Source organism: Pelophylax lessonae (assembly GCF_965119305.1).
Source record: "Pelophylax lessonae genome assembly, chromosome: 11".
Classification (NCBI taxonomy): Eukaryota; Metazoa; Chordata; class Amphibia; order Anura; family Ranidae; genus Pelophylax; species Pelophylax lessonae.
In genome coordinates this window covers 144,540,852-144,565,371 of record NC_138778.1, presented here as the reverse complement: position 1 = coordinate 144,565,371, position 24,520 = coordinate 144,540,852, and the positions used below count along the sequence as shown (strand labels likewise).

The 24,520-nt window shown below is 43.2% G+C and overlaps 1 protein-coding gene across 3 annotated transcripts in view; it reads left to right on the top strand.

Moving 5' to 3' along the window:
* TBC1D16 (TBC1 domain family member 16) overlaps positions 1–24,520 on the top strand; it is a 267,299-nt gene that overhangs the window by 177,909 nt on the left and 64,870 nt on the right. For all 3 annotated transcript variants that reach the window (XM_082271734.1, XM_082271733.1, XM_082271735.1), the window contains 2 exons: positions 6,148–6,334; positions 11,595–11,774. In XM_082271734.1, the coding sequence (XP_082127860.1) occupies positions 6,148–6,334; positions 11,595–11,774 (367 nt within the window). The remainder of the gene's footprint in view (positions 1–6,147; positions 6,335–11,594; positions 11,775–24,520) is intronic.

Below are 24,520 nucleotides of genomic sequence, written 5' to 3'. Positions count from 1 at the left end.
ACGTCCGCAATCCCATAGACATGCATTATGTCCGTTTTTCATATGCAAACGGATGTGAGGAAAAACGGACATACGGAACGTCCGTGTGAAAGGACCCTTACAGGCTTTCTTTACTCCCTCTATTGACAAAAGGCTATTGATTGCACACATGATGATTCCTCGGATACTGAATGGATAGAAAGTTTTAATCAGACTTAGGGCTCTTTCACACAGTCCGTCCATCAGACGGACTCTGTTTATCTCAGCGGGGGATCGATCCGCCGATCCCCCGCTGAGCAGGAGGATGACAGCTGTTCTCCGTCCTGTGCGCGGAAACACAGCTGTCAGTTCCCCATACATCTCTATGGGGGAATCGGATGGGAACGGACCATCGGCCCATTCTCATCCGATCCGCTGGTCGGATGGAAAATAGAGTTTTCATCCATCCAGATTTGACGAATCGGATCAGATGTCAGTGGACATGTCTCCGCTAACATCCGTTGCCCCATAGACATGCATAGGGTGACCGTTCAGATCCGCCAAAAAAAACTGACAGGGGGATATGAACGGTCCGCCTGTGTGAAAGGGCCCTAACAGAACCTCAAAGTAGACAGCCAGTGTTTTATGTATTTCTTTAGCTTGCCCCTAGTGCTATGGGAATATACATTATGTATTACATGTATATTTGGGGAAAAAAAGACTACAGAGTAGAATGATTTAATAGAACAGTTTAAAAATGTGCAAACTTTATTGACTAAAGTAAAACTGACACACAACCTTAATAGTTTCACTTAAAGCGGAGTTCCACCCTATTTTTCAACTTTGCAGTATCTGTTACATTAAACGATACTGAAAAAGAATTGGATAGTAATTATTTTTTTTTTTTTTTTTTCTGAAAATTAACTTACCTTCCACTTCCTCCTCCTGCGGCCCCCGACATCACTTCCTCCTTTGCATTGACTCCTGGGAGATGAGAGTCATCAATCCCAGGAGTCAATGCGCCTGCATCGGTGTCCCTCGTCACTTTCGGTGCAGGCGCGTCATTCCCTGCTGAATGCATTAGAACAGCTTCTGGGCATGCGCAGAACCAGTTGCGGGATGAAGCGCCTGCACCGTAAGTGACGAACAGGGCATTCTGGGGCTCCGACATCCAGGAAGAGGGACGTGATGAGGGACGCCCTGGCTTCAGCTGCCCACTCCACAGATGGCAGAGCTGGACAAGAAATTTTCAAGGTAAGTTTTTTCTTCTTACAGGTTGGCTAAGCAGGGGACATTTCAGAGGCTATCGTTGCTAAAATGCACTAACCCTGACTGTCCTAGGGGTATTTTTATTGCAAAAATAATTTTTGCCTGGAACTTGGCTTTAACAGATATCAGCCACATAGGAAATGCATTGTTTTTATGAAGTTGGCCAACATGTAGACTTGCATTGTGGGATGAAGCAGGAAAATTGAACTCCGTAGCACTGCAGAGCAAAAAGCAGAACCTGCTTACAAAATATGCAAATATGGCACATATAAATAAATATATATATAGTACAGACCAAAAGTTTGGACACACCTTCTCTTTCAAAGAGTTTTCTTTATTTTCATGACTATGAAAATTGTAGATTCACACTGAAGGCATCAAAACTATGAATTAACAGATGTGGAATTATATACATAACAAAAAAGTGTGAAACAACTGAAAATATGTCATATTCTAGGTTCTTCAAAGTAGCCACCTTTTGCTTTGATTACTGCTTTGCACGCTCTTGGCATTCTCTTGATGAGCTTTAAGAGGTAGTCACCTGAAATGGTCTTCCAACAGTCTTGAAGGAGTTCCCAGAGATGCTTAGCACTTGTTGGCCCTTTTGCCTTCACTCTGCGATCCAGCTCACCCCAAACCATCTGGATTGGGTTCAGGTCTGGTGACTGTGGAGGCCAGGTCATCTGGTGCAGCACCCCATCACTCTCCATCTTGGTCAAATAGCCCTTACACAGCCTGGAGGTGTGTTTGGGGTCATTGTCCTGTTGAAAAATAAATGATGGTCCAACTAAATGCAAACCGGATGGAATAGCATGCCGCTGCAAGATGCTGTGGTAGCCATGCTGGTTCAGTATGCCTTCAATTTTGTATAAATCCCCAACAGTGTCACCAGCAAAGCACCCCCACACCATCACACCTCCTCCTCCATGCTTCACGGTGGGAACCAGGCATGTAGAGTCCATCCGTTCACCTTTTCTGCGTCGCACAAAGACACGGTGGTTGGAACCAAAGATCTCAAATTTGGACTCATCAGACCAAAGCACAGATTTCCACTGGTCTAATGTCCATTCCTTGTGTTCTTTAGCCCAAACAAGTCTCTTCTGCTTGTTGCTTTTCTTTAGCAGTGGTTTCCTAGCAGATATTCTACCATGAAGACCTGATTCACACGGTCTCCTCTTAACAGTTGTTCTAGAGATGTGTCTGCTGCTTGAACTCCGTGTGCCATTGACCTGGTCTCTAATCTGTGCTGCTGTTAACCTGCGATTTCTGAGGCTGGTGACTCGGATGAACTTATCCTCCGCAGCAGAGGTGACTCTTGGTCTTCCTTTCCTGGGGCGGTCCGCATGTCAGCCAGTTTCTTTGTAGCGCTTGATGGTTTTTGTGACTGCACTTGGGGACACTTTCAAAGTTTTCCCAATTTTTTCGGACTGCCTGACCTTCATTTCTTAAAGTAATGATGGCCACTCGTTTTCCTGGACTTAGCTGCTTTTTTCTTGCCATAATACAAATTCAGTAGGACTATAAGCTGTGTATCCACCTGACTTCTGCACAACACAACTGATGGTCCCAACCCCATTTATAAGGCAAGAAATCACACTTATTAAACCTGACAGGGCACACCTGTGAAGTGAAAACCATTTCAGGTGACTTCCTCTTGAAGTGTGACTCTACAATTTTCATAGTCATGAAAATAAAGAAAACTCTCTGAATGAGAAGGTGTGTCCAAACTTTTGGTCTGTACTGTATATATATAATACATGCATATTCATCCTGTCCCTGCATGGGTTTCCTCGGGGTGGGGGATGCTCCGGTTTCCACCCACACTCCAAAGACATGCTTGTAGGTTAATTGGTTCCTGTCTGAATAGCCCTAATATGTGTATGTATGAATGTGTGTATGTGAGTTAGGGACCCTAGATTGTAAGCTCCTTGAGGGCAGGGACTGATGTGCATGTACAATATATATGGAAGTGCTGCATAAATTGTCAGCGCTTTAGAAGTACCTGTAATAAAATAAATGTGTGTGTGTGTGTGTGTGTATATATATATATATATATATACACACAGTATAATTGCAGACTATACTTAGAAACAAGGCTGTTTGAAATATTAAAACACATCGATCATTTAATTTGCTTCTTTATTAACAGTATATCTAAAATACATTTTAAAAAGGCTATATATTGCCTTTAAAAAGAACACTTTAATGTGATTAATTAGAATTAATGTTCGGATTTCATTGTACTGCATTACCCTTATATGACTTTAGATGTCTCTTTTTGTCCCTATATTTGCTTTTCAGCTTGCTGCAATTTATTTTTCTTGTAATCAGCCTTTTAGGTTGAGGAGATGCTGACTGTAGAGACTTTAAGAAGGATAAAAGAGTGAATACGCAGTGCAAGGACAAATCTCCCTATAAGCACTTCTGTATTTTAAGGGTATTTTGTCTGCCAAGCTCGTAGAAGCCTATCAAAACATTACATGAAAACTGTTAACATTTCTTACTGTAAATTTAGTTTTTGCTGTGTTACTTTGTCCATTTGTAATGCTGTCTTGTATTTTTTTTTTTTTTTATTCTATATTAAAAATTTCTGCTGCATACACAAACATGCATTTTGAACAACACATTACCTGCAGGTCTAACAGTGCACATTTTATTCATATGAACCCCCTGTTTGCTTTTAGGTGGATGTAAGCCCTTACATATACCCAGTGAAGTGAACATCCTCAGATAACATCTGTTTTCATCCGCTTCCATCAATGTCCGTTTTTTGGAACAGATGAATGCCCTATTTTTCATCCGTCAAAAAAACGGATCGGACGAAAAACGGATGTAAACGGACGAACGGTCCGTTTTTCATCCGTTTTTTCATTGGTAGTGGATGTAAAAAAAAACGGATGAAAAATGAATGAAAAGTGGATGAAAAAACGGATGAAAAACGGACGACAAATGGATGAAAAACGGATGAAAAATGTATAAACAAAATGGATGAAAAACTGATACATTTTGATGTGACTGAACTGAACGGACCGTATGTGTGAAAGGGGCCTTAGGCTGAAAGCTCTGCAATACCATAGAGCCTGATTGACATTCCTTGATTGTCAAATGCAACAAATACAGCATGCTTTTGATATCAGTATGACTTGCTTGAAGCTGCTATTGCATTTCCATAGACTTGAAGAAGCAGTTCTGCAGTTAACAAAATTCTGTCATTACAGACCTTTATACTAATGTATTTTTTTTACTTGGGATTCAGCTTTAAATCTATCTCTAGCCACAAAGATATTGTTGTGCTAGTTGCCTTCCAGTCCTGTTAATCTAAATGTGTTACTCTAAATGGAATAATGATTTAAGCCTTCTATCTTAGCTTTACAAATCTGTAACTTTTATAAATGGATAGATTAGCTTAAATAAGTGTATTGTTCTTTATTGTGATGTTTTCTGAATGACAATTGAACCATTATATGGAGCCATCCATAGGCTAACCTTACCAGTGTGGCAGTGGTAACAGACTAAAGGCTCGTACACGCTGTAAGAAAATTGGGTAAGAATTTTCGTCCAAAGAACTTTTGATTTTCGTATATTGTGTACACCACTTTCTACAGCCAATTCCGACCTGAATGTAAATTTCCGAAGAGACAAGCTCCAAAATTGTTCTCGTACGGGAACAGGACAAACAATTTTTGCTTATTGTGTACCATTTTGGTCTGATTTTCGTACAAGAAACATCAGAAACAAAAGACTGCGCATGATCAGAAACGATAAACCACAAAAAAAAAAAAAAAAAGTCTTTGTCATACGAGAATTTTCGTATGAATTCTTTTTTCATCGGTTCCGATTTGCTGCAATGAGTAAAATCAGACAATCATTCGCCTGATTTTCTTAGTGTGTACCCCACTTTACATCAACTAGAATAAGTAGTAAATTGGATACTTCTAGGATACACCTAAACTTTCATCATTAGATGAAGCAGGAACAGTGCCTACATCCCTTCTTCTTTTCTTTCACGTATTTTAAATGGACTGTTGATACATGAGGAACATAATTAAAAGGAGAACTATACTTTTCCTAACAGCCCCTCTCACTCTTCCTATGCTATTTATACCCCTTTGTTTTTACCCGGGATCAGCAGGTGGCCCACAGAAGCCATGGGTTAAAAAGCACTCCTGTTTTTTTTGTGAACCAGCTGGATTGTGCTATTTGGCTAATGTGTATCAGATTCTCCATGGATCTTAAGGGAAGCCTTTTCCCTGGAGGTGTACAAGTAAACAACTTTTCTATTAGGAGCCTTGAAGAATAGACCATGCCTGAGCATTACCATGTTAGTTCGTCAGCTTGCCAATCAAATGGGCTGCGGCCTAGCCAAGTGTTAGCTATGACTTTTTGGTTCCCTGTTGATCTGAGATGAAGAGTATAGGTAACATGAAAAAGGCTTGGACGAATTTTGGCATTAAGTTAGGAAAAATTATACTTCTCCTTTACCACTCTAAAAATCTAACAGGTCATTTTTGAAGCACCCTGTAAAAATAAATGCAACCTCAAGGTTTAAAATGCATATTTAATTCTTGGGTATTAAGGTAATTAAAGCTGAACTGAACCTTCCTATCCTTCACAGCTGAAAATGGAGCCAACTTTGCCTCTATTTCATGCTGCCATTGCCTTGTGATGAGCTAGGACACCGGCCATTTGAGGGCTTGACAGTTTTGTTGAGAGCTGACAGAAGCACACTGGCGACGGTGACAGTTATCATCAAACGCATGCCTTGAATGTAACTGTTTTGGGAAACAGTTGAATCAGTGGGTTTAGGTCCACTTTAAGTAAAACAAGAACATTTGTAACTTCTGGCTATGTTTTGTATTCTAATATATTTGAATCCTATTTCCTGTGCATGCTCAGTGCTCCTGTCATTCTTTACCTCAGGAGGATCCTGTTGAACTATGCCGTGTACTGTCCTGGAGTCGGTTATTCGCAAGGAATGTCAGATCTTGTGGCACCACTGTTGGCAGAGATCCTAGATGAGTCTGACACCTTTTGGTGTTTTGTCGGCCTTATGCAAAACACCATTTTTATCAGCTCGCCTTGTGACGAGGACATGGAAAAGCAGTTAGTAAGTGGCCTCAAGTGCTTTATTGGAAATGCTATGTTTTTATGGTATTCAATGTTTTTTATGTTCTTAAAATGTCCTAGGATTTTTTTAGTATTTTGGTATAGACATATTGGGGTTGATTTACTAAAACTGGAGAGTGCAAAATTTGGTGGAGTTCAGCAGAGAAACCAATCCGGTTCCAAGTTTTTTTTGTAAAAGCTTAATTGAACGAGGTAAAGTTATCTGGCTACCATGCACAGCTGCACCCCCCATTGTCTTATACAGTACTGAAAAATATTGTTTCTGCACATTTAGTATATTGTATATAAGTATTGTAGATATAGTAGAAGGAATAAAAACCTCTGGTTATTGTCCGCTAACACCACTTCACCAAAGTTATGTTTAGACATCACACTGCCCTAGAAACCCATGAATTATGATCCCCTTGTTGCAAGCTCTGCACCATGTGTCATTCAATTAACAAGAGAAAAGAGGAGTGGTTTTATTGATCTGCAGTAAATTTCTTAAAATCCCTGCACACACTTTCTCCTATGGCTGGGTACACATGGGCCGAAAACGCTTGGGGCGGCAGGAACCATCTGACTTTCATCCCAAGTGCACAGCTCCCTGTCCGACAGAAGCCGGTCTCACGACCGGTTTCTGTCGAACAAGCATGCTGGAAAACCAGCATCTGATCAGCACTTTCAGCTATTGGCTGATCAGTGTGTGATGGTGGGGGGCTTTCCCCCTGTCGGAACACAATAGTTCAGCAGGGGAGATCACTGCACTAACATCAGATATGTTACTACAGAGATCTGTAAGTTGTTTTCGTTCAGCCCGCTGGGTTGAACGAAAAAAAAAAAATATAGTGTGTACTGGGGATCGACGATTATCGGCCGATCTATCGAGGGCGGATATGCACTTTCCCCGATATATCGGAATCGGCCCCCGGAGGTTACCAATATTATTGATATTTTGGGAAAGTGCTGTACCGGAGTGATACCTGCAGCTAGAGGCATCACCCCGGTACCGGCGTCCATAGCCGACGGTTGCCTGTCTTGTAATGACAACCAATGCGGCTGAGAAGCCGCTCGGCTGTCATTACAAGGAGCGGGAGGGGACGTTCCCCCCCCCCCCCTCCCGCCACCTTCCGTGGCTCGCCCGGGTCTCTCGTCCCACCGGGAGACCCGGGCAACCAGCCTGAACGTCCGCCGAAGACCCGATCAAACCCGCATTCGGCTCTGATCGGGTCTGCATGCAAAAACCCGGAAGTGATGTCATGACATCACTTCCGGGTACTCTGCGCCACATTCAAAAAAATGACAGCATTCAAAACAGCCAAACTTGGCATTTGAATGCTTTTAAGTGCAGAGGAGGGTATTGGGGTCTTTTAGACCCCCAGATCCCTCCACAAGAGTACCTGTCAAGTAAAAAAAAATGAAAAAATATTTTTTTTTTTTAGTTGTAGGAAAATATCGGCCGATACCGATACGCGATGACCACAAAATCTGTATTGGCAATGAAAAAATGATATTGGTCGATCACTAGTGTGTACCAACTGTAAAGTTAATTTGCTCAATTTAGTCACAAGTGGCCAGAGGTGGGAAATAATAAGAAGCACATTTTACATTTGTAGGATTTGATGCTATGCTTGCTGCGGTATTCCAATAACCATGTTTCTACATGAGTGCATTTTGGTAAATACAGTCCTACCACAGCACTTTGGAAACCATGAACTACTATTTAATGTTTTCATGAGAAAAATGACACAATTCTCCTCTAAAGTAGTCATATGGTAGAATGTACATACTGATTTCCAGGTGGCTACTGTGTGCAGGATTATTCTGATCACTGTCTGTTAGTATGAATAGGTTAACCAACTTTTTTCCCACTGGCAGCAAATGATCTTTGCTTTCATTTTATTGTAAAACATCTTTGTTAATTGCCAGTTGAAATGTAGAATGTAACATATTCATGTGGTTCAGCAGTGGAGAACTATATGCTTTCAATATGCACCTTTGTATTTTGCTGTGTATAAATGTATGTATGGTCATGGCCAAAAGTATTGGCACCCCTGCATTTCTGTCAGATAATGCACTAATTAATTCACCCAAAAAATTGTTGAAATGCCAAATGTTTAGGCATTCTCATGTTTATTTCTTTTGTTTGTATAAGTATGACACAAAAAAGTAGAGAAAAAGCCACATCTGACACATTTTACGCAAAATTCCAAAAATGGACTGCCATCTTCTCAAAATTTATAAGAAATATTTGCATTCAAAGTTTGCGATGCTCCTGTAATTTATTTAACTCACCTCTATCAATTAACAGGTGTTGACAATATAGAAATTAGACCACTAACCAGTTAAATTGGTGAAAAATTTACTCAGCGGTTCTGTTGTGTGTCTCTGTGTGCCACACGGAGCATGGAGAAGAGAGGATTTGAGAACAAAAATAGTGGAAAAGCATGGACAATCTCTAGGTTACAAGTCCATCTCCAGAAATCTTAATGTTCCTGTGTCCGTTGTGCGCAACACTGTCAAGAAGTTTACAGCCCACGGCATTGTAGCTAATCTACCTGGATGTAGACAAAAGAGACAAATTGATTAAAGATTGCAACAAAGGATTGTTCAAATGGTGGATAAAGAACCTCGATCAATTTCCAGACAAATTCAAGCTGACCTTCAGGCACAGGTTACAACTGTGTCAGCTCGCACTTTAGGTCACCATCTGAATGAATAGGCACGCTATGGTAGGACAGTGGTTCTCAACCTCAGTCCTCAAATACCCCCAACGGCCATGTTTTCAGGTTTTCCTTTATTTTGCAAAGCTGCTTTAAATCAATATCAATGACATGGTATTGATAAGTGATATTTTATCTAAGGGAAGTTTCCAAAACATGACCCCTTGGGGCTACTTGAGGGCTGAGCTTTAGAACCACTGTGGTAGGAGACCCAGTAGGACCCCACTGCTGACACAGAAACCTAAAAATAGCCAGATTGGCGTTTTCCAAAACTTGCCTGAGGAAGACCAAATCCTTTTGGGAGAATGTGCCGTGGACAGATGAAACAAAATTACAGCCCATCACTCTACTATTTCAGATAAAGAAATGAGGCCTTTAGAGAAAAGAATAGAGTCAAACATGTTGGAGGTTCACTGATGTTTTGGGGTTGCTTTGCTGCTTCAGGCACTGGATGTTTTGACCGTGTGCATTATAAAATCTGAAGACTACTAAAGAATTCTGGGGTGCAATGTAGGGTCCAGTGTCAGAAAGTTGGGTCTCCGTCAGATAAAATGGATATTACAGCAGGACAATGACCCAAAGTACACACCATAAAGCACCCAGAAATGTTTTAAGACAAAGCGCTGGAGAGTACTAAACTGGCCAGCAATGAGTCCAGATCTAAATCCCAAAAAGCACGTGGGGAGAGATCACAAAACAGCAGTTGGGAAATGGAAAACCCTTCCAATCCCAGAGACTTGGAGCAGTTGGTGAAAGAAGAGTGGTTCAAAATTGCAGTAGAGAGGTGTAGGGAACTCTGATGGTTACAGGAAGCAATTGATTTCAGTTATTTTTTTCCAAGTGGTGTGCTTTCGCTACTTTTTTGTGTCTTACCAATACAAACAAAAGAAATAAACAGAAATAAGAGTGCCTAAACAGTTGTAATTGCAACAAATGTCTGGGCGAAGTGGTGCAATTATCTGACAGAAATGCAGGGGTGCCAATATTTTTGACCATGACTGTAAGTATTAAAATAATTGGTCTACGTTTAGTAGTGTAGCTGCATCAGTATAAAATAGGATCCATGGTTGGCAAGGATGGGTTTCAACTAAGGAAGGAGTGCAGGTAGATCTGTGCATTGCTCAGGGGTGAGCAGTACAGGCTAGTATAGGTTTTCTTATGTCGGGAACGATTTTTATTCTTCTGGAGAAAACTAGTAAAATACCAATACCACCACAAAAAGGGGGACCTATCTACCTCAACCTACCTGAAGTCCATGGTGACTTTCATATTAGATTATAAAATATATCTGCCAATGAAATCAGCATTGTTCATCTAGTACCTGGAGCTTGTTGTCACTAGAGTAAGAATATTATACCCAACCTTTTTTCTATTAAGACACCCTTTAAAATGATGCACAATCTTGAGCCACCCCATTGCAAAATGTAAAAACTTAAATGAATAGTTTTACATATTGCAGCAGCATACAAACACATGGAACATTAGAGACGATTTATTCTTAAAGCGGTTGTAAACCCTAGAAAAAAAAAAAAAAAAAACCTGCAAGACAAAGGCATAATGGGCTAGTATGCATCGCATACTAGCCCATTATGTGTAACTTACCTTAAAACGAAGCCCCGACATGGACCCCCGGACATCGCTGCGGGCGCTGCCATGATCCCTCACCGTCTCTTCCGGGTTCGGCGGCTCCGGCGCGGTGATTGGCCGGAAGAGACGGCTCCGGCACGATGATTGGCCGGAGCCGCGGGAGTGATTTTCCGGCAAGCTCCCGGCAAATTAATTGAAGGTCCCCCCGGACCTTCAGAGCACATGCGCCCCTCGCGCGAGCGGCTGCATGCACTGTAAATATCTCCTAAACCATGCCGGTTTAGGAGATATTATTTGTACCTACAGGTAAGCCTTATTATAGGCTTACCTGTAGGCAAAAGTGTCAAAAAGCGGGATACTACCGCTTTAAAAATGCAATGTATCTTTGCACTCTGGTACTGATTAGCATTCCAGATTTTCTCTCCTGCCCCAGTTTCTCTCCCTCAATCAGCTAATGTGACCCCAGTGTTGACAGAGAGGGGCAGGTAAGGGGCAAACAAGGATGTTCTTAGGCACCGGCATCCTTTTGATCAACCCTTGCCATCAGCCGTTGTTTCACAATCCCTAAACTTGTAAGGCTACACATTAAAACACTGTGGCTTTGTGTAACAAAAAAGGCAACCTTGATCCACCCTCTGGTTTGTTGACAATTTTTGGGCAATTTTTAGGCATTATGCCACTGCACCCTGATTGAAAAAGGCTGCTCTATTGACAGATGCCAGGGATTAGAGGCAGTGCAGTCATTTTAATGAGAGTCTCCTTTGCTATGGTCACAACAGGTCCTGCGATTAGATGCTGCACCTTGCCATTTACTGCTCAAGAATAAAAAACCCTAGTATTAAATTCTAATTTAGCTCAATAAAAACACAATGTAGTATATGCGTATTTTAATTTGGTGTACATATATATAGCTACTTGAAATTTTTTAAGAATATTTTATACTACTTTCAGATGTATCTTCGTGAATTACTGCGCCTTGTTTACCCTCATTTTTATCAACATTTGCTGTCTCTTGGAGAAGATGGTCTCCAGATGCTCTTCTGTCACCGTTGGATGCTTCTTTGCTTCAAAAGGGAATTTCCAGACTCTGAGGCCCTCAGGATGTGGGAAGCATGCTGGGCTCATTATCAGGTACCATTAATTAATTGCTTGTTAAATTTGAACTTTGTTTCCATGTCTGTCTTTAGCCAGATTACTGTTGACTATTTTGTTTTGGTATAGCTTGACCAGACATTCTTTGCCAGGTTGAACAGGCATAGGACTTCCTCACATTTGGGTATGCCTGGAACAACCGCAATTATTTAACCTTCTTAGCGGTATTCCCGAGCGTGGCTCGGGGTTAAATTTCAGAGCCAAAAGCGGTAACCCCGAGCCACACTCGGGGTACTGCCAGAAGCATCGCTGGATCCTGTAAAAGAGGTTACTTACCTTGTCACCGGGATCCAGCGATGTATGCGAGCGGTATGCGGCGGCGGATTTTCCTCCCGATCCTCTCTGTGCCCTGGTTTCCGTCTCCTGCGACGTGACGTTCGCAGGGGGGTGGAACCCGGCGGCAAATTCAAATGTAAAAATACACCAAACACACTGATACCATTCAAAATAAAATAAATTCACATTACATTGCCCCCCAGTGCCCTTTCCTGCAGTTTTACTGTACTTTTTATGTATATATATATATATATATATATATATATATACATACATATATGTGTATCTATATATATATATATATATGCACACACACACACACAGTGTATATATATATATATATATATATATACATACATACTTTACTTATTTATAGTTTTTTATTATATTATAATTTATAAATTTTGTGTTTCAAACTTTATCATATCCAAGATGTTATAAAGAAGAATGCACAGTAAAAAAAAATATATATATATAAATAGTTGGTTTGGGCTGCTCATTCTCAAGGATTACATGCAAAATAATGGTACTGCTTTCAGCACCTAAAATCCGAAAGAATCATACCGCCAGGGAGGTTAAAGGCAGAATCTATGCATTAGAATAAAAAGCCTTCTGTGTGTAGCAGCCGCCCCAGCAGCCCCTATTACTTATCTGAGCCCCATCTCTATCCAGCGATGTCCACGAGTCCCTCGGCCGCCCAGGACTATCCCTGTTTGGCTGAGACAGAGCAGGATTGCCATTGGCTCCCGCTGCTGTCAATCAACGTCAGTTAGTCAATCAGAAGACAGGGGGGCGGGTCTCAACAGCAGCTCTGTGTCTGAATTGACATACTGAGCTGCAGCTCGGCTCTGGTGCCCCCATAGCAAGCTGCTTACTGTGGGGGCACTCAACAGGAGGGAGGGGCCAGGAGCAGCAAAGAGGGTCCGAGAAGAGGAGGACCTGGGTTGCCCTGTGCAAAACCATTACACAGGGGAGGTAAGTATAAAATGTTTATAATTAAAAGAAATAAAAAAAACACAATCACTTTAAATTTTGAACTATAGTCATTTTCAAAAATGGTTGTGAAATACCCCATGTCAGCTCATTGGACTTATGATTTTGTAAGTGTTTATAGCTGAAAAAAAAATTGTGCTCTTCGAGGAACATTTTTGGGATTTTGATAAGTAGCCCGATAATGCTGTGAGGGGTTAAAAATACAATCATCTTTAGTTCTGGTGAGGATCTCTTTTAAGTAGGCCTTAGATGTCAGCTTATTTAAGTCCTTTTGAGAAGTAGACTCATCATTTGGTGAATGTTGTGTTAAAGTATTTCTCCCTATATGCCATAGTGTATCTAAACCCTAACCATCAACTTCCCCTTTTTGGCCCCTTTTAACGACCCCCTGCCCACCGTAGACTGACGGCAGTGGGGTGGCTCACTTGTTCTGGTACGGCATCACATGACATCATCCCACTCTCGCCGCGCTTGCATGACCCCTGGGACACGGCACATCCCTGACCCTGGTAAAGAGCTGATGATGCGGTGATGCGGTGATCAGCTGTGTCCAATCACAGCTGATCACATGTAAACAAGGAATTGACGGTTAACGGCTTTCCTCTCCTCACACTGACAGCAGAATTTCCTCACAGGAGAGACCTGCACAGATAATCAGGGCACTGATCATAAGTGCAGCCTATTAGTGCCAATCAGTGCTGCCTTTCAGTCCCCACCAGTGCCTGCTCATCAGTGCTGCCTTTCAGTCCCCACCAGTGCCTGCTCATCAGTGCTGCCTAAAAATTCCCATAAGTGCCGCCTATCAGTTCTCATCAGTTCCAACCAATCAGTGCCCATCAGTGCAGAATATTGGTGCCTCCTCATCAATGCTCATCAGTGCCGCTTCGTCAGTGCACATCAGTGAAGGAGAAAAATTTCTTATTTACAACATTTTCTAACAGAAACTAAGAAAAACGTTTTTCTTTTCAAACCAAAAGAAAGCTCTATCTCTGTCTCAAAAAAATTATAAACATTTCATTTGGGTACAGCTTTGCATGACCGTGGAATTGTCATTCAAAGTGCAACAGTGCTGAAAGCTGAAAATTGGCCTGGGCAGGAAGGAGGTGAAAGTGCCCAGTATTGAAGCAGTTAAATATACCTTTAAAAGCAATTGCAAATTAAAAATCATTGATCATGCCAGAAACCCGGTTTCTCTATCGCTCATTGACAGACGTAGTCTTCTTGATTCTCAAGAGCTGGGTTATGTTGTCTCCGCAGGAGTAGGACTAGGCAGAATGACAAAACGTTCTGGCTCCACCCTAGGGGGCAGTCCCTGAGGGTATATCCTCCCTCTCTCTGCTACAGGGAATCAGTTTTTTTCTGTCTAGTCAGGAGTAAGGACCTAAGTTCCTTGCTGGGATCTTTTGGTCCTGGCAAGACTTTTTTTCTTTAAGAAAAAGACATTTTTTAGGTAGTTTTCTCCAGTGTTTTTTTCCTGTGAGATCTTCAAGCAAAAATGCCGGACTGGGCGACACTTGTGGTCACCCCAGCCGGCCTACGAGCGCGTGCAGACCATGGCATTGCGCTTGGTCGGCCGCGACATATTCAAGTAAGTATGCGGGGCCGGGCGACGGGCTGGATGTGAGATCCAGTGGTCACCCCGGTTTTCTGCCTAAAAGCGCGTGCAGACCAGTGCGCTGAGTCGGCCGCGACGGAGTCCCAGTAAAGGGACTGACTTTGCGAGTTAAAAGCTCGCTTGGACGCCAGGTACCAGAAGAGTCGAGGCGTCCACAAACCCCCACCCCGGTGGAGAGGGTATTGTGAAGAGAGGGTGCCTGTCGGTTCGGTATGGTGAGTAAACGTTCCCTTTTTTTCCTCGTTATGAGGCAGTATATATTATGGGCCCCTCCATACATGGTCAGTATATATCTGATACTTACAAGTCCCCCTTGTAATACAGCATGTGTTTGTGGGAAATGCACTTGGTTCAAGAGCTAACACTCTACCCAGCAGACTGTAACATTACAGTAGACATAGGAGGTATAATCCTACCTTATGTGCAGTGTATCTCTGTAGATCCATATGTCACCTCTCAGCAGAGTGCAGGTGGATGTGCTGGGAAGACGATATCGGCGGTCCGCCGCCATTTTGCCGTAGACCGAATGCATATATGTCCTCAGGTCACGCCGGCTGCCATGTTTTTGGAGTCTTATGTCTCTTCTATGGGGGCGGCCATGTTTTGTTAGCCCAGCTTCCTCGTGGAGGGCTGGGAACGCCGGAAGGCGTACACAGGGGGCGGAGCCACGCCTTCTGCCCGGGAAAAAGCAAACAGCTCCTTCCAGTCTGTGTAAGACAGACGCTGGCTGCAGTTTATTGGAAACTGCACTGCATCGGTTGGTGAGCCTTGGGGGTCCCTCTCTCTCTCTCTGGGATCGAGAAGCAGGTACTCTGAGGGGCGCTATTGCGCTAGGGGGAGACATACAAAAAAAAAAAAAAAAAAGTTTTTTTTTTTGTTTTTGCTGGCAAAAGTGTCCTGTATTAACATGGACCCTGCCACTCATGTATCTCCTCCGGATCCCCTCGAGGGGTCTGCGGGATCCTCCAGCACCCCATTGACAATTGAATCTTTGTCAGCTATTATGGAAACTTTTGTGTCCCGGGTGGAAGTGGCTTGTCAGGGACAGGGCGCAAGAAAGCGACCCCCGCCTAACCCCTTATTATCTGAAACCTCGGATTCAGACTCTGAGCCTATTTCTGCAGTTGCAGGTACTTCATCTGGTATTGGTGTCTCGGGTCCTGTCTCTTCAGACAGTGAGGAGGATGTTTCGGCATCAGCCATAGCCCGAGAGGAAGCGTTGGTAAACGCACTCATTGTATCTGTTCAAGAGACTTTAAGGTTACAGGGTATTCCATCAGAAATAGCTGAAACTGAGATCCCCTTTGGGACTAAAAAGCGCATCAAAGTAGCAAAGGTTTTTCCATTGCCCAAATGTTTTGGCAATCCAATCGATGAAGAATGGCGTCTGCCAAAACGCACTTTTTATATTTCTAAACGCATTGACAGGCGTTATCCGTTTGAGGAAACCCTTATTAAGAAATGGACAGAACCACCTGTGGTGGATTCACCAATTGCTAGATTGAATAAAGCCACGGTTATTCCTTTAGAAGACGCTCCGTCTTTTAAAGATCCAGTGGATCGCAAGATAGAAGCTATGTCTCGCACCATGTTTTCCTTGATTGGATCAGCTTTCAGGCCAATAATTGCTATTGGTCTGGTTTTGCAGGCTGTAACTGAATGGACCAAGTGGTTACGCCAGGACTTAGAAGAAGTCCCTCAGGCGGTATCAGATTTGTTGGAACAAATGATACAGGGGTTACAGTTTGTATGTGATGCGGCGTTAGACGCCACTCCATTAATGGCGCGAGCATCAGTCTCAGCAGTGGTTCTCAGGCGTACACTGTGGCTAAAAGGTTGGATAGCCGACCAAGGTTCCAAAAAAGCATTGGCTAATTTCCCCTTTTTAGGAGAGCGTCTATTTGGAGCCAACTTAGATGAGATCATTAAGGATCTCACCGGTGGAAAAAGCACCTTTTTACCGCAAAATTTTAAAGGTAGAGGAACTCGTCAAAGACGAGGGCCTTCTTTTTCTGCTCACAAGAGGTTTTTTCGTCCAGCGGGTGAAAAAACTAAGTCCTCCAAAGCTCCTGCAGGAGGCGTCAGGGGTCGTTGGTCGGGCAAGCAAAAGCCCGCCCCCTCCAGACCTGAAGATAAACCATCCAAAGCCTGAAGGTGCGCCCCCACCCATAACTGGGGTGGGGGGACGTCTTCGCCGGTTCCCGGATCCATGGCTTTCCAGAATCCCGGACAAATGGGTTTGCGAAGTCATAAAGTCAGGGTACAAGATCGAGTTTCGATCTCTCCCACCGGCGCGATTCTTCCCTTCCAATATCCGACTATCTCCGGATCGTCTAGAAGATCTGCGGAGAGCAGTCACAGATCTACTACAACAAGGAGTGGTAGTCCACGTTCCTTGGACAGAACAGTTTCAAGGGTTTTATTCAAACCTGTTTACAATACCCAGGAAAGAGGGCAAAGTGCGTCCAATTCTGGACTTAAGAGCACTCAATTCTTTCGTCAACATAAGAAGATTCAGAATGGAGTCCATTCGCACGGTAGCAGCCTTCCTGCATCCAGGGGATGTCCTAGCGTCCATAGACATCAAGGACGCCTATCTTCACATTCCCATTTTCGCAGGACATCAGCGTTTTCTACGCTTTTCCGTAGAGGAGAACCACTATCAGTTTGTGGCGTTACCTTTCGGTCTCGCCACGGCTCCGCGGGTCTTCACAAAGGTGTTGGCCCCAATGTTGGCACTTCTGCGCCAAAGAGGTATATCGATTCTAGGTTACCTAGACGATCTTCTGCTTCATGCAGAGTCTCCTCAGACCTTGCTACAAAACATAGAAATTACTATCATTTCTTTACAGGAATTCGGGTGGCTGGTGAACCAGCAAAAGTCTTTTCTGGTTCCCACCCAGAGGCTCGAATATCTGGGTCTAATTCTAGACACAGTCAGGACAAGAGTGTTCCTTCCGGTAGGGAAACTCCGAAAGATTCAATCAGCAGTCCAGTTGTTACTGTCCAACAGCTGGTCTTCCCTTCGGACTTGCATGAGGGTTCTGGGGTTGATGGTGGCTTCATTCGAAGCAGTCCCATTTGCCCAGTCCCATACCCGAATTCTTCAGCAAGAGATTCTCCTCAGATGGAATCGGAATCCGGAATCCCTGGACAATCAGATCCGATTGAGCAAACAGACCAGAGAGTCTCTGGTTTGGTGGCTTCGGTCTCCAATGCTCAGCCAGGGAAAGTCATTTCTGCCAATATATTGGACGATAGTGACCACGGATGCCAGTCTATCCGGATGGGGAGGAATTCTCGGTCAATTATCTGTCCAGGGACTTTGGTCCCCGGAAGAATCCAGATTACCGATAAATGTATTGGAACTGAGAGCGATCAGACTTTGTCTGATTCACTGGACCGAGCAGCTCCAGGGCAGCCCGGTTCGGATCCAGTCGGACAATGCCACGGCCGTGGCTTATGTCAATCATCAGGGGGGCACCAAGAGTGTCCGAGCGGCCAAAGAAGTGGCTTGCATTCTTCGCTGGGCGGAACGATTTGTTCCAGCAATCTCTGCGGTGTTCATTCCGGGGGTGGAGAATTGGCAGGCAGATTATCTCAGCCGTCAGACCCTGGATCAGGGGGAATGGTCCCTCCATCCAGACGTTTTCCACCAGTTGTGCCTACGGTGGGGCACCCCGGATGTGGATCTGTTGGCATCACGATTCAACAGGAAAGTTCAGAGATTCGTGGCTCGCTCCCGCGATCCTCTAGCAGAAACCGCAGACGCACTGATCGCCCCGTGGGGGCAATACCAGCTAATATATGCCTTTCCTCCTCTCGCGTTACTGCCAAGACTTCTTCGCAGGGTAGAGGAGGAAAGAATCCCAGTAATCCTGGTAGCTCCGGACTGGCCTCGTCGAGCTTGGTACGCCGACATGGTCAGACTGGTGGCGGACGTCCCATGGAGACTTCCTCTCAGGGAGGATCTACTGTCTCAGGGACCGATCTTCCATCCTGCTTTACGATCGCTGGCTTTAACGGCCTGGCTATTGAGACCCAGGTGCTGAAGGACAAAGGTTTGTCAGCTTCAGTTATTCCTACTCTAGTTGAAGCAAGGAAAGCGACTTCCAGAAAGATTTATCATCGCACATGGAAGTCCTACATTGCATGGTGTGAACCTTTGGGGTTCCGTCCTCGGTCTTATTCGATTAGTCGAATATTGGCTTTTCTGCAACAAGGGGTTGAGCAGAAACTGGCCTTGAGTACTATCAAGGGTCAGGTCTCAGCATTAGCCATCTTCTTTCAGAAGCCTTTGGCTACTCATTCCTTGGTGCGGAACTTCATCCAGGGGGTGCGACATCTGGCTCCGCCAGTGCACGCGCCGTTACCCCCCTGGGATCTTAATTTAGTGTTGTCGGTTCTTCAGAAACCTCCCTTTGAAGATATTAGGGAGATTCCTCTACCCACGTTGTCCCAGAAGGTGGCCTTCTTGGTGGCTATTACTTCTGCACGCAGGGTGTCAGAACTGGCCGCATTATCTTGTCGTTCACCATATCTGGTGGTTCATAGAGATAAGGTGGTTCTTCGTCCGAATCCATCCTTCCTACCAAAAGTGGTTTCAGAATTTCATCTGAATGAAGAGATTGTATTACCTTCCCTGTGTCCTAAGCCCAGTCATCCTCGGGAGTTTGCGTTACACTCCTTGGATGTGGTCCGGGCGATCAGGGTATACTTGAAAACGACAGACTCGTTTCGCAAGACGGATTCACTTTTTGTGATCCCAGATGGACCCAAAAAGGGGTTGCCTGCATCTGCCGCGACCATTTCCAGATGGATCAGACAGACGGTAGTACAGGCTTATTCTATTAAGGGTCGGGAGCCCCCGTTCCCTGTTAAGGCGCACTCCACTCGGGCACTTAGTGCGTCATGGGCCTTTCGCCATCAGGCGTCAGTGGTCCAGGTGTGCAAGGCGGCTACCTGGTCGTCGGTGCATACCTTCTCTAAACATTATAAAATTGATGTAATGGCATCGTCTGATGCCTCATTTGGCCGCAAGGTTTTGCAGGCCGCAATTTGAGGAGACCAGTGGTCTACCTCGAGGGTTTTTTTCCGTTGGAAAATTTTTTCTTTTAGTCTCATTCTTTGTTTATAATGAGCCTTTAAAACTTCTAGTTTGGCACCGGTTGGGCCTACTAGATTGGATTTGATTTTGTCAATCCCACCCCTCATTTGTGGCACTGCTTCTGGATGTCCCAGCTCTTGAGAATCAAGAAGACTACGTCTGTCAATGAGCGATAGAGAAAAATGGATTTTTGTAAGAACTTACCGTAAAATCCTTTTCTCTTAAGCTCATTGACAGACGTAGTACCCGCCCCTCTATCATTGAGTTGGGTTGGGTTAAATTCTCTGTACTGCTTTAAACAGAACTGATTCCCTGTAGCAGAGAGAGGGAGGATATACCCTCAGGGACTGCCCCCTAGGGTGGAGCCAGAACGTTTTGTCATTCTGCCTAGTCCTACTCCTGCGGAGACAACATAACCCAGCTCTTGAGAATCAAGAAGACTACGTCTGTCAATGAGCTTAAGAGAAAAGGATTTTACGGTAAGTTCTTACAAAAATCCATTTTCTGTCACCTGCACTCTGTAATGTTATCAGGAAGTGTATTAAAGTATATGTACACCCTCACCTTATAAATACCCTGTTATCCCTTTTTTATAAGTGATCACATACCCTCTGTTCTCAGCTGCACGGGGGGGGGGGGGGGGGGGGAAACAGCACACTGTTCTTTCCAGTGAATGGCTGAGGAGAGGCTGAGGCGTTCTGTAGTCCTAACACACTTCTGTTCCATAGTTAATCTGGTTGAAAAAAGACACAAGTCCATCTAGTTCAACCAATAAATGGGAAAAAAAAATCATACACTCCCATATACACAATCCTATACCCACAGTCCATCCAGAGGAAGGCAAAAATACCCCAGCAAAGCATGATCCAATTTGCTCCAGCAGGGGAAAAAAATCCTTCCTGATCCCCCAAGAGGCAATCGGATATTCCCTGGATCATCTTTACCTATAAATATTAGTATCCAAGTAAATTATGTAGATTTAGGAAAGAAATCTACTGAGCTGGCCAGAATCAGCTCTTCCACATTTTCACAGCTCATACTGTGAAAAAGCCTTTTGGTATTTGGAGATTCATTCTCATTCCCTCCAGACGAAAAGAGTGCCCCCTTGTACTCTGTGATGACCTTAAAGTGAACAACTCAACACCAAGTTCACTATATGGACCCCTTATGTATTTGTACATGTTGATCATATCCCTCCTTAACTTCTCTTCTCAAGAGAGAATAAATTCAGTTCCTCTAATCTGTCCTTATAGCTGAGCTCCTCCATGCCTCTTATCAGTTTGGTTTCTCTCCTCTGCATTTTCTCCAGTTCCCCGATATCCTTTTTGAGAACTGGTGACCAAAACTGGTGCCCAAAAATGCATATTCCAGATGAGGTCTTACTAATGATTTGTACAGGGGCAAAATTATCTCTCTCTTTCTCTGTCTCTCTCTCTCTGGAGTCCATGCCTCTCCTAATATAAGAAAGGACTTTGCTCGCTTTAAAACCGCAGCTTGGCTTTGCGGGGCATTATTAAGCTTATGATCTACCAGAACACCCAGATCCTACTCCACCATTGATTCCCCCAGTTGTACTCCCCCCCCCCCCCCCCAGTATGTATGATGCATGCATATATTTTTAGCCCCCTAGTGCAAAACTTTACATTTATCAACATTAAACCTCATTTGCAACATAGTTGACCAAATAAACAGTGCATTGAGGTCGGCTTGGAATTTGGAGACATCCTGTAAGACATTCTGTCTTAGGCTGACAATGCTCCTCCTCTGTAGATAAAGTTCAGCTAGTGAGCATTGTCACCCTAGGACAGGATATGTTTTACTAGCAGGGTCACAACATGGAAAAAAGGAAAACAGTTTAAAAAAAAAAGAAAACTAAAGTAGCCACCACATCTAGGGACTGGTAAACTGCAATATATTATGGTTTTTCTCTTGGATTTGGATACACTTTGAGTGCATATAGCTCTAAAGCAACAATTGGAGCAGGCTTTGTGCCGTTGTTAAATTTTAACCCCAGCATTTCCAACAAAACATTTTTGTCTGCAAATGTCTTTCCAGCCTAGTATCATTAAGACCTTATAAAGGGTGATCTTTGGACCCTGAAAAGCATTGACCGTTACAATTAGTAATAGACAAATAAACTTTCTGAATTGTCAAGCATGTTCTGGGGGCTCTTTTTCTACAAGCCTAGAGACGTTACCATGAGGACTGTGCCAGAGCCCAATGTGCACTTGGGAATTGCTTGATCGAGAAGAAAATGACCGCACTCCGAGATGAAAATCAAACAGGAGTGTATTTATTCCACATCAAAAATAGGCATCAAACTTCAAACTGTGAGACATAAGAAAATAGGTAGACTCGTTTCACGACTAAGAATGTCGCTTACTCATTACCAAGTTCATTTTTGGGAATTGCCTCAAAAAATAACTGTCCGTTATACTGAAATACTTACACTTCGGGTCCTACGCTCAATTCTTTCACCTCATTGTTTTTTAAATGACACTGGACAATTCTATATAACTCATCAGTAATTACTGACCTACATTTTCATGTGAACAGTTTTATGAATGAAGACCCCTACTCTTCATGTAAACCTAGAGAGTGCCTCACTGCTGCCTTCTCTGAGAGCGATTTAACCAAAATCACACAATAATGTGCTTCTGTAGAGCCCTAAAGAGCATGTTCATTTTTTTTTTTTTTTTGAGTACTTCGCTCTTCCAGGAACCAGTGGTGAGGCACATGGGTGCCATCGTGAACCTTAAAAAACCACCTGAAATCAAGGGTTAAGGTATGTAGTTTGCTTTTTATTTGGGGTGAGTTGTGGCTTCCAGATAAGCAGACCTTACATTTCCCACTTTAAGGCCCCTTTCACACATGTCCGATCCTGTCCATTCCGTTTTCTACTCAGCGGGGTATCGATCCGCCGATCCCCGCTGAGCGGGCTCTGTGTGCAGATATGGAGTTGTCAGATCCCTGCTGTCCTCTATGGGGGAATCGGATGAGAACAGACCGCCTGTCCGTTCTCATCCGATCCGATCCACCAGACAGATGGAATATAGGGTTTCCATCCTTACGGATTTAACGGATCGGATGTCTCCGCTGCCCCATAGAGATGCATGGGGCATCCTTTCAGATCCGCCTGAAGAACTGACAGGCGGATCTGAATGGTCCGCTAGTGTGAAAGGGGCCTAAGAATGTATTAATGGGTCAAGAGTACCATCAGAGAAAAATGGATGTTTTTTTTTTTTTTTTCTCTTGCTTTGGACAGCCAATCTACATTGCCAGCTTGTATTTCTGAATACAAAAATGTTTGTTTTAGTTTTTGTTTTGTTTTTTAATCTGCCCTAATTTGCACAGACCATTATAGTCGGTTCACACTGGGGCGACACGACTCTGTACTACTTCGGGGGCGACTTGTGCAGTCCCGTGCACCACGACTTTGGAGCAACTTGCATGGACTTCACATAATGGAAGCCTATGCAAGTCGCTCCGAGGTCGCCCCGAAGTAGTACAGGACCCTTTTTCTAAGTCGGAGCGACTTGTGTCGCTCCTATTAGAACGGGTCCTGTAGCGGTCAATGGACTGACAAGTCGCGCTAGTGTGGACCGAGTCTTACCGTTCTCTATAAAACAGATAAACAGTAAATGTATACAACATTTCCTTTGTAGACTTTCACCTTTTATATTTCCTTTTTTTAGAAAATAATTACACCACAGAAAATGTATCTGATGTTATTGTAACATGTTTGTACTGCTGCTAATTTAGTCTTTATTGTAGCGCTGATAATCTGTGTTGCAGGTTATTATCTTTTGCATATTAATATTCCCACGTTTTTATGCTTATTAATAATTTCTAATTCCATCATATGCACACACATTGACGCCCTCTCTTATGTAAATGTTTTTTTTTTCCTGGAAGTGCAATTATTTTAATTACTTTTTGCTTTTAAACTATAACATCTATATTCAACATATTCTTTGACCCTAATAAAGACAAGTTAACCCCTTTTCAAATGATGGTGGTGCATTGTTATGCAGTAATAAAAGATGTATTTTCTACATCCTCTTCAGCTCCTGTAAGTCTTTCTTTTGCAGCAGTCAGCTTTGCTATTGCTGAATCCTCACCAGATTGTAATCCAAAGAACTGGACTGATTGATGGGACTCTGCACCACCTCCCCATAATACAGATATCAACAACACATCTATAGATAACTGGAATTTTAACCACTTCCATACAGAGCAGTTACACCCCCTTCCTGTCCAGACCAATTTTCAGCTTTCGGGAGCTCTCACACTTTGAAAGATAATTACTCGTACTCAAACAATGCTGTACCCAATCAAATTTTTATCATTTTTTTTCACACAAATAGAGCTTTCTTTTGGTAGTTTTTAATCACCACTGGGTTTATTATTTTTTGCGATATAAGTGAAAAAAGAGCAAACATTTTGAAAAAAACACATTTTATTTTAGTTTCTATTATAAAATTTTGCAAATAAGTAATTTTTTTTCATAAATTTGGGCCAAAATTTATACTTCTACATATCTTTGGTAAAAATAACCCAAATTAGTGGTTATTATTTAGTCTGTGTGAAAGTTATAGAGTCTACAAGCTATGGTGCCAATCATTGAAAATTGATCACCTACGGCCGATCTCATTTCATGAGGACCTGAAATGTCAGGACAGTACAAATACCCCCCAAATTACCCCTTTTTGGAAAGTAGACATCTCAGGGTAT